Genomic DNA, 11,087 nt, shown 5'->3' on the forward strand with positions numbered 1-11,087 from the left:
GTTTCATTAATGAAAAATCTTGCCTTGCAAATCTTTAACATTCTTTGAAAAGGTTACTGCTTATGTAGATGAGGGTAGGGGTGTAGAGTTGGTGTGTCTGAATTTTCAGAAAGCATTCAACAAGGTGCCACATAAAAAAATTAGCTCTATAGGTGTGGGGCATAAGTTAGCAAATTGGATAAAAGAATGGCTGGATGAAAGAAAGCAAAGGGTTGTTACAAATTGAGTTCAGTCAAACTGGATTAATGTTACAAGTGTGGTATCTCAGGGCTCAGTCTTAGGACCTTTGCTCTTTTTGATTTACATCAATGACATAGAGTAAGGGATAGTCAATAAATTACTTAAATTTACAGATGATATTAAGGTCTTGGGTGTTGCTGCCAATTTACAAAAGGACTAAGATCATTTAGTGAGTTGGGCAAATAAATGGCAGATGAGTTTTAATTATAATAAATGCAAGATAATGCATGTTGGTTATCATAATTTGAATTATAAGTATAATTTGGATGGGAATAACCTTAACAGTGTTACGAAGGAAAGGGATCTTGATGTAATAGTTGATCAGTCTCTAAAGCCATCCAAGCTGTGTGCTGTTGCTAGTGGTAGGACAAACAGGATTTTAGGTTGTATCTATAGAAATATTGAATACAAGTCTTAAGAGGTTATACTTCATTGTACAAGTCATTGGTTAGGCCACATTTGGAATATCGTGTTCAGTCTTGGGCTCCTTACCTTAGGAAAGACATTGAATTGTTGGAAAGGGTACAAAGAAGGGTTACTGAAATGGTACCTGGAATGGAGGGGTTGTCATATGAGGAGAGGCTGAAATATCTCAAACTATTTTCTCTTGAAAAAGAAGAGTGAGGGGGGATCAAATTGAAGTGTTTAAAATTGTAAAGGGAATTGATAGTGTTGATGTATCATCTTTTTTTTATATTTAACAATGAGAACCGTAGGACTAGGGACCACAAGTATAAATTTTGGCAAGGCAGGACTCATTTTCAGCTAAGACAGTTTCATTTTTCCAACAGGGTGGTTGGCCTTCGGAATGGGTTGCCTTCAGATGTTGTAGAGGCAGTAAATTTAAGAGTTTAAAAAAAAAGCTTGATAAGTATATGAATGAAAAGGGCTGGCTTTAAGATTTTTTATTTTATTTTATTTATTTATTTTTTTAATCATTTTAATGTTGTTTAGAGGATGGAACAGCCGAGATGGACCAATAGGTCCCACATTGTCCCAAAACGTTATATTATGTTAATTTGTCACCTTGTCCATTCTTACGATGACACAACCTGCTGCTGTTCTTAATTTTAAACTACTGGCCAGAGGGAAAGAAGCCAGTCAACAGCACTCTACCACCAACCATCTATGCTAAGGGATTGACTGTCACTCTTATACTACAGCTCAGATATTCAGAACTCTAACACAGGGCTAACCCTCATTCTTTGTGTGTTTTAAAATGTAATATTTTAGAACAAGCCAAGTGATATAAGGCCAACTGATAAGGCTACTTTAATAATGATTTAATGCAAAATTAAAGATATTCCAAAATAAACATGTTTTATAAAATATGCTCTTAGAAATTAAACTGCTTGAAACATTTACAAGCAGTGTTTTAAGTTTAGTTGGTATAGAAAAAAGCATTGCACTAGGATACAGTATGCAACAGTGCTATAATCAAGTCTTTATATCGAAATATAATTTATCTTTTATTTTTAGCTAAACGTAAAAGTACAAGCTGCGTATTTTAATGTCACACTAAACTACGCCCAACCTAACCTTTACATATAATACAGTCTAGAGACTTCTACTATTCCATATAAAGTAGACTTCTACCTTGAAGTTGATGCAAAGTTAACCGCTTAATAAATAATAATAATTAATAATATTAAATAAATTAAGCAATTTATTTATTCAAGCAGGTCTCTCCAGTAATTAAGTAGATACAACAACTAATATTGGCTATTACTAGTATTACGATTATTATTCTAATTTATATTATAACTATAAATTATAATTGTGTTAGGACTACATACATACAGTTAAACAAGTTACAAAGGCAATTTACGAAATCTGCTTTTTGAAAGTTGCTTTCGGTTTGACCGATAAAACAACATGAAATATCACTTTACCATCATATATCATTAAAACTAACCAGTAGTGCTTGGAACTGAATACATATATAAATATAAGCCTTTTCCCTCTCCTCACGCTCTTTTCAGGAACTTCTTAAACTGTAAAGTAAACTGCTCATATCGACCGTCTAGGCTGCTAACATCTTTGATTCCTTTTTTTTAAAAAACAAAACAAACAAAAGCATCAGCTATGGTAAGCAAGATTATTATCAGGAATTGCTTGATTTAATTAAATAGTCACACTTATGGGGCCCTACTATTTCGGAATAAATCGTGAATATCACAATATTAACAAGGGGTGTAATTATTATGCGGACGAAAAGTAAAGTATAATTTACAGGTAAAAATCAATCATCAAATTTATACTACCAAAAATAGGAGCGTAAAAAGCTAGTTAAGAATTTAAAGTATTTCATTGTTAACTGCTTCTTTTCCCCTTAAATATATTTGCGGTTATTACGTCAAAAAATCCTACTTTGAATATTGATAATTAAAGTTGAAATCACAAAACAAATCTCTAAGAAAGATGTTTATTGTGTTGTATACTCTAAGAAATAATTCGGAAACATTTTGATATTTTTAGGCTTCTTAAGTTATATTTCTTAGGTGATACTGAACAGTCCTGGTGTTTTAACTATGGCTTTCTTCGCAGCATTTGATTCTCGCAAATTTATGGTAAATTTTCCGTCAATGGTCTCATTACTTTACTCTTCTATAACTAGTGTAATTTGTTACTAGTACAGTTTTCTTTCCCATTCTCGGATTTAACGGAAATAAATTGTCGTGCTATAATTGTGAAACTTAGGTAATCTCGAAGTCAGAAGCCAGCAGCATGGTTTTATTTGTTATCTGCCTGCATATTATGGCGGTTAATACTTTCTCAGTGCGAGATTGCCCGTACAGTTGTCGCTTTGTTTGTTTGGAATTAAGCACAAAGCTACACAATGGGCTATCTATGCTCTGCCCACCACGGGTATCGAAACCCGGTTTCTAGCGTTCTAAATCCGCAGACATACCGCTGTAACACTGGGGGGGGGGGCACAGTTGTCGCAATTGTGAAGAAAGACCTTTTGTTTTCAGTAATCTTCCCAGATTGTAATTGGCTGAATTTGAGATCGAGGACTGTCATTTCTTGTGTGACAGGTTTCTAGCTTTCAATCTCATTTTTCGTCGAACTGAGAGGAGAAGGTTTCACTCTAACTTCTAAGAAGCTGTGTGCTATTCATTTTTCTGTGTGACTTTGACGACCAGCGGATATCAAATTTGGGTTTAATTATTTTCAGCCCAGTAAACATCCAATTTTAACATTTCTACAAAGTTTTAGTTTAATTTTTATGTCAATAATGCTCTGTTTATCTAATTTCATTGTTGTGCAAAATATACTTAACTCTTCCACAATGTCTGAAGGTGACATAAAGGTCACGTATATGTGTTCTTCAGACTTGTAACTTGTTTTCATATATTGTTCCAATTACTAGATCCTTAAACGTATTGTTTGACAGGGACAGTTTATCTGTATATCAGTATTTTTTTCTTCATTACCCATTCAAGCCGTCTCCAGCCATTATTATTTCTACTCGTTTGTTTCTTGTGCAAAGCTACACAGTGACCAATCTGCGCTTTGTACACCAGGAACACTACAAATTAACCCTAAGTACCAATTTAGAAAAATATTAAATATTTATCATATTAAACATACGTTTATTTTAGATTGCGTATATATTATTTTGCTGTTTGTTTTCAGAGAATATTGTTATAATTTTTAGCTAAATTAACATGTGGAAAAATAAATTCAATTAATAATATGTAGAAATAGAATTTAATATAATGGCTATGAATACATTAAAATCGTGACAGTAAAAACAATCAATTTGATAGTAAAATTTAGATAATTGCAGTATAATAATTATGCAATCTTAGTGCCATCTGTTGACAATAAGTGGTATATGAAGCATTGTACCGAAGAAAATATTTTGTATGCACTAAATATAATAACTATTCCAAAGTTCAATTATATGAACCAATTGAAAATATTGAAACTAAATTTGAATATTATTTATTGTATTTATGTTTAGATCGAGAAACTTAATAACATTATCAATTTCAATCCAGTTCGGTTTCCCTCAAGAAACCAAGTGTCATCTGAACATTTTAGATTCTTGGATAAGGTTATCATGTTTTACATATACCTCACAGGCTAGCCATCTCTAGATGAATAAAAGTTAGAGACTCTGAGCATGTGGTAACAACGTCATTAACTAAATGTCGCTCTTGACAATTACGAAACCTTATTTACATACATTCATACTAATATAACTACCATAACATGACTGGATTTTAGTTTTGTATTATTGATGTACGTTTTCAATGCATTAGTATAACTTTTTTATTTTTTAACAAGGTTGAATTGGTGTTCACAGAAACAACAACAACAATAAAACATACAAAAAATAACAACAACAATAAAACATACAAAAACAACAACAATAAAATATACAAAAATAACAACAACAATAAAATATGTAAAAAATAACAACAACTATGTGATCTGAATTTTTGCTTGAAGTTAAGCTACACAATGGGCTATCTGTGCTCTTCCCACCACGGGTATCGAAACCAATTTTATAGTGTAGTAAGTCCGTAGACATGTCGCTGTGCCACTGGGGAATGTGATATGAACTAAAATCTTTCTTTTTGAGCAACATCGAATACATTTTCAAGGACTATGACACGCAAAATTTAGTATTGCATCTCCAACACGAAAACCACAGATAAACCAAGAGAAAAAAAAAGACAATTTTTCAAAGAGAACACAAAATATATTACTTTTACGGTATCTCCTAGAAAATAAAAACTATAAGTAGAAAATCTGAACTGACAATTAAAATTATAGAACGGCCAAGTCTAACCCTAAAAAATCAACTTTCAAAATCTCCGTACACTACCCTACAATGTAATGAAGCCAACTGTCTTACAAAAAGGTGTTTGTAGTGTAAATATAATAATGCTTGGAGACAGCTTGAATGGGTAATGAAGAAAAACTTTAATATGATGATGACAAAACCTTGCCGAAACGTTGTACATTTGCTGTTATGTTAAACTTATATTAAAGTTTTTCTTCATTATTCAAGTTGTCTCCAAGCATTATTAGTCTCAAACTGGGTTCCTGGTCACTTAATTTGAAGTCTAAACATAAGTACATTGTCTCCAATGTTGCTTACCAGCTTTGAGGTAGCATTTGCTATCATACGTACATTGAATAACCCTACACCCAAGGATAGGATAACATATTGACTTTCTTTATAAGCAACAACACGAAAGAAGCACAGTTGCAGATCATTTTTGAACTAATCATGGACAAATAACACCTGACTACGACCACGGATGAAAAGGGACAAAAAATGGCGCTTATAATTCTTATTTATCTTAACTTATGTTATTCCAGTCTATAACTTTGAGAGAACTTTTGTTTATAGTTAATCATTTGAACAATACATTTCTTTCAGCAATAAGCTTTAATACTTAATATGTGTAGCTGTAGAAATGCACGCTATACATTCGAACATAATTTGCTATTCAAACCAGTTGAAGCTTTATGCTGTTAGTTATGGTTCGTGTTTTAGTTGAAAATCTCCTGACGAAGCTGTAAAGCGATACGTTGATGTCAAATTTAAGAAAAATAACAAATTTGGTGTTATAAGGTCGTTCATTACTAGTGTTTAAATGTCTTTTATACACCAGTATGCACTAATAGATATTCAATAATGAGTATTCTTAATGCTGCAGTTTCTAAATCTTATGCTTATGAAAATCCAAACACTTTGACATCACAAATAAAACAAAAAATTAATATCTGTTATAGATTAACTCAAAAAAGTGATAAACTTAATGTGCTTCTTCTAGTCGAGAAGTTCAAACACACCGCAAACAAAAAATAGTAAATAATACACGGACAATCACCTGGAACAGATTAACTTGAACTAAGGAATGAGACTCAATAATCTGAGTTGTGTTGAAGTCATTATTATACTGCTAAAGTACGTTTTTGCTTCAACACCAAGTAAGAATTGTTAAGATTAGTAACAATATTGGTTAAACGATGGCAGCACAGTAAACTTAACAATGCCTTTAATTTTTATATTTTTTTGATTGAATGAAAGGTTATTCTTTAAAAAGCAGTGTAATTTAATTATGTAAAAACAAAATAAATGAAAACATATTATGTAAAAAAACAAACAATCGATTATACTTTATATATATAATTTTTTTTGTCTGCAATTAAATGCAAGGATACACAATGGGCTATGTGTTCTGTGCCCATCACGGATATCGAAACCTGGTTTTAGCGTCATAAGCCTTCAGACTTATGGATGTGCCACTGAGGAGCCAATTATGATCAAGCCTTCTGTTATGGAAAATTACAAATCATTGTAAAAGAAAAGAGGCTCAGGCCCACAGGCTGTAAAAGAGAAATATCTGACCAAAACAATTTATGTGTTAGATACAACCTAGCTAGAATAAAGGTTACGCCAAGTTCACCCCAATAATGTTTTGTTTAACTTAGTCATTATAATATTGTATCTATAGTTTAGCTTGGCTGTTTTATGTTTTTATTTTTAGATATTACATCTCAATGTGGCTCGTCCGTTTATTTTAAATTGTTTTGTATTCTTTTAGGTATCAAACTTTACATCGCTGGTTCCTTTATTCATATTGTGTTATTTGTTAAATGTCACAGAGTCATGAATTAGGTTGGTCTCTAGTTATTATTCCTGTTATGGTATTAAATATTATAAAGAAGTGATGTATTCACTATAACTTTATGCATCATAATAACTAGTTGAAATGGTGATTCGTAAAATGTCTTAAATAAGCACGATTACTAAAAATAGCATTATATAAATAAAATAATACTGTCTGTTGTATGTCCATGTAACTACTTCTATATAAATAAAATAATACTGTCTGTTGTATGTCCATGTAACTACTTCTATATAAATAAAATAGTACTGTCTGTTGTATGTCCATGTAACTACTTCTATATAAATAAAATAGTACTGTCTGTTGTATGTCCATGTAACTACTTGAAGTGTGAGGGATGGATCCTCACCAAAATTGGTATGGAGTATATACAAATTTTAGTTTTGCATTTTGTGTTTTGCTGTTTTTATGGGCGTTTTTTTACCACTACCTCATTTACTGTGGATGGATTTTCACCAAATTTGGCATTAAGGTTTGTTAGGTCCATGTGGAGATAAGTTCAGAGTTGTGGTTTCACATTTTGTTTTGCAGTTTTTATGTGCGTTTTTACAATTACATATAAGGGAAGCAACTTTTCATCTCCTGAGATAACCTTTCATCAATCATGAATTTACATAGCTTCCTTCCTAGGAAAGGGTACTCCAGCTAGTAATAAATATGCTTTGAATACAAGGTATTTATTTTGTTTGTTGAATTTTCGCGCGAAGCACTACGTGCACTAGATGTTCCTAATATTTAAGTGAAAGTCTAGAATAGAGGGACGGATAGTCAACATCGTGTACCGCTAACTTTCGAGCTACTCTTTATCAACGAAAAATGGAACTGACCGTCACATTATAACAGCTACAAGGTGGGAAGGGTGAGTATCTTCGACCAGGGAAATTGATCCCATGACTCACAGATCATGAGCCGAACGTCCTAGCCCCTAAGACCCCGCTAGGCCCAAATTTAAGAAATATGGAATATTTTAGCCTAATATTTATCCAAAATTAAAAAACAAAAAACTCTACGTGATTATAGAGTTTGACCAAATACTGACGATTTTAAATAATAATTCTAATATTTATCCTGTTCATTTGTCTGTATACATGTCTCTAACATTTCGAAAAATATTTTGATAAATGTGGCCATGAAATGGATAGCAGAAGTTTTCTCAATCACCAGAGAATGAGTATATTAACCTTATATTATGATATTTTTTATGGGCGCGTGTAATTAACACCACGTTGTTGAAAATCAGATTATATGTAACAAATGAAAACTGCCAACTTGCGTTTTAAAGCACTAAGAAATCAAAGAAACAAATTACTGATAAACGTGAATAATTCATCATCCTTACATGTCGATATTACTTGAAGCAAATGATAGAGTTAAGAAAATTATTTTTTAACTTGAATACATTTTATAGCTAACAATGATGTGCGTGACCAGCTCAATCAAGACACGAGGCTCGCCCACTGTACGTAATAAATGTTATATCGATTTACAATGTCTTTATAATGATAACACTATACTCCACATTACAGTGACCACACCATATTTCACTTTATAGTGACCATACCATATTCCACGTTACAGTGACCATACCATATTCCACGTTAAAGTGACCACACCATATTCCACTTTACACTGACCACGCCATATTACACGTTACAGTGGCCATATCATATTCCACTTTACAGTGACCACGCCATATTCCACTTTACAGTGACCATACCATATTACACGTTACAGTGACCATACCATATTCTACTTTACAGTAATCACGCCATATTCCACTTTACAGTGACCACACCATATTACACGTTACAGTGACCACACCATATTCCACTTTACACTGACCACGCCATATTACACGTTACAGTGGCCATATCATATTCCACATGCTACACCATATTCCACTTTATAGTGACCACACCATATTCCACTTTACAGTGGCCACGCCATATTACACTTTACAGTGACCACACCATATTCTACTTTACAGTGACCACGCCATATTCCACTTTACAGTGACCATACTATATGCTACATTACAGTTACCACACCATATTCCACTTTACAGTGACCATACCATATGCTACATTACAGTTATCACACCATATTCCACTTTACAGTGACCATACCATATGCTACATTACAGCTACCACACCATATTCCACATTACAATGCCCACACCATATTCCACTTTACAGTGACCATACCATATGCTACATTACAGTTACCACACCATATTCCACTTTACAGTGACCATACCATATTCCACTTTACAATGACCACACCATATTCCACATTACAATGACCATACCATATTTCACTTTACAATGACCATACAATATTCCACTTTACAATGACCATACAATATTCCACTTTACAATGACCATACAATATTCCACATGTTTCACATACATTGTCTCGGTTAAAAGTAATGGAGAACTGTAAAAAATCAAACCTTGTTTATTAAGTTTTCCTGGTGTACCTAAGAAAGATATAGTTATAAAGAAAACTAGTGATCTGAAAATCCAAGTTTTATTAAAAATTGATTCTATTGCTCTTTTAACTTTACTAATGAACAGTTGTTCGTGTTCCAAATGTTCATGTATATTGTTAAAATGGTAAATTGCTTATTTTGTAAGAACGCCTTACAACTTCTGTCACGATACGATGATATAAGTAATGAATTTTTTCAATTTTAGCTAAAACGTATAATTTACAATTTAATTTAACCGTGTTCTTTATTTTTTTCAGACACATTATGCTACTATGTTAAGAGTAAAAAAAACACCAGAAAAACCTATGTTTTTGGCACAATTAAAGGTCAACTGTTTATTACTTACAGCCGACTAGTTTCGGTAACACAGTTACCATCATTAGGACTAGTATATACAGTGGTGGGGGCGTTTAAACTGGAACACTATGATCTGCAGTATGTAAACCGAAACTTTAAGAGAAACTAATTGAGAAGGATGAGTAGGACGTATAAATTTAACCGTTCTAATTTTTTAAATTAAAATTCAATTTTGCAGGTGTAATGGACAAGAAGCACATTAAGGCTATTAGCATATTTTATTGACAAGTTTCAGAGAGATAATCACGTTGATTTAATTAATTGGAAAAGCAAAAAGCATACGGTTTTGAGACTAAAACATTTCCTGGTGGTTTTACTCTCTCTTTTATTTTGCTAAAAGCACGTTTCACACACACCAGTCATACAGGATAAAACATTTTAGTACTTACCTTGTAAGCATTTCAGATGAACAAAAAAGGTACTTACCATCTATTCGAAGTAGAGAAGAATAAAAGGAAATACCATACCAAAATACAAGAAAAAGAAACTTCTGTGATTAGCTTCAAGAGAGACCATTACAAATGTTATGTATAAAATACACGTTTTGAAACTAAAAACTTTTTTTTTAATTATCTAAACAAAACAATTCTGATGACAATAGATACGTTAAGGAATTATGTTTATTTACATATCGAAATGTGTTAAAATTTAGTAACGTTTTTAACGTAAATATTCGTGCTGAAATGTAACGTTATCGTATCTCGGCATAAAGCAGTCCTCTATTCGGTCCGAGCATTTGGTGAATTCTGATAGGATAAATTCATACACTCGTCTTGTAACATCAAACACAAATAATGATTTAAAACTAAAATAACTCTGACAGGCTTATTTTGTGAGATAATGAAAATTAGGAAGGATTAAAAACTAAAATAATACGGACGGCAATACTACTTTCTTCGTTCTTTCCAGACAAATGTTATTGACCGTGTTAAGTTCTATGAAAAAGAATTAACTGAATTAGGGAAACATTTAAGTTTAATCAATCCAAATTATGATTTTAAATGACCTTTATATAATAAAGGGCTCAATAAAGTATCTTAAATCAGTTATGGTGAACTGTCTGGATTGCATTTTATGAACAAATATTTAAAACTATTTAACTATTATAAATGATTCTAGTAGGTATAACACCTGGTTACATTTTATCACAGATATTGAAAAATTAAAAATTGTAAAACATTTTGTCGAATAAAATAAGTTTTAAAAAAGATATCAAAATAACAAGTTCGTGTGATACGTTTTAGAATATTATAATACTTCCCAAAAATATATATTATATGGATTATAAGTGTATTGTACAGTTTACTGAATGTTTTACTATGTGGGTATAAGTGTATTGTACA

The 11,087-nt window shown here is 32.0% G+C and overlaps 2 protein-coding genes across 5 annotated transcripts in view; both read right to left on the reverse strand.

Annotated features, from left to right (window-relative positions):
- The window catches only part of LOC106466767 (DCN1-like protein 4), a 28,228-nt gene extending 25,837 nt beyond the window's left edge, over nt 1-2,391 (reverse strand). The window contains exon 1 of one of the 4 annotated variants that reach the window (XM_022394858.1): nt 2,156-2,391. The gene's annotated coding sequence lies outside the window, so the exon portion shown is untranslated. Of the gene's footprint in view, nt 1-2,132 lie in introns of all 4 variants that reach the window. The other 3 variants (XM_022394857.1, XM_022394855.1, XM_022394854.1) reach the window with 3 other exon arrangements.
- Nucleotides 2,392-10,382: 7,991 nt separating this feature from the next.
- LOC106466765 overlaps nt 10,383-11,087 on the reverse strand; it is a gene marked incomplete at its 5' end in the record, with an annotated part of 3,657 nt that continues 2,952 nt past the window's right edge. Inside the window, one exon of the mRNA XM_013927064.2 lies at nt 10,383-10,490. Coding sequence (XP_013782518.2) covers nt 10,405-10,490 — 86 coding nt within the window. The remainder of the gene's footprint in view (nt 10,491-11,087) is intronic.

The sequence above is a fragment of the Limulus polyphemus genome, unplaced genomic scaffold, assembly GCF_000517525.1.
Source record: "Limulus polyphemus unplaced genomic scaffold, Limulus_polyphemus-2.1.2 Scaffold2377, whole genome shotgun sequence".
Lineage (NCBI taxonomy): Eukaryota > Metazoa > Arthropoda > Merostomata > Xiphosura > Limulidae > Limulus > Limulus polyphemus.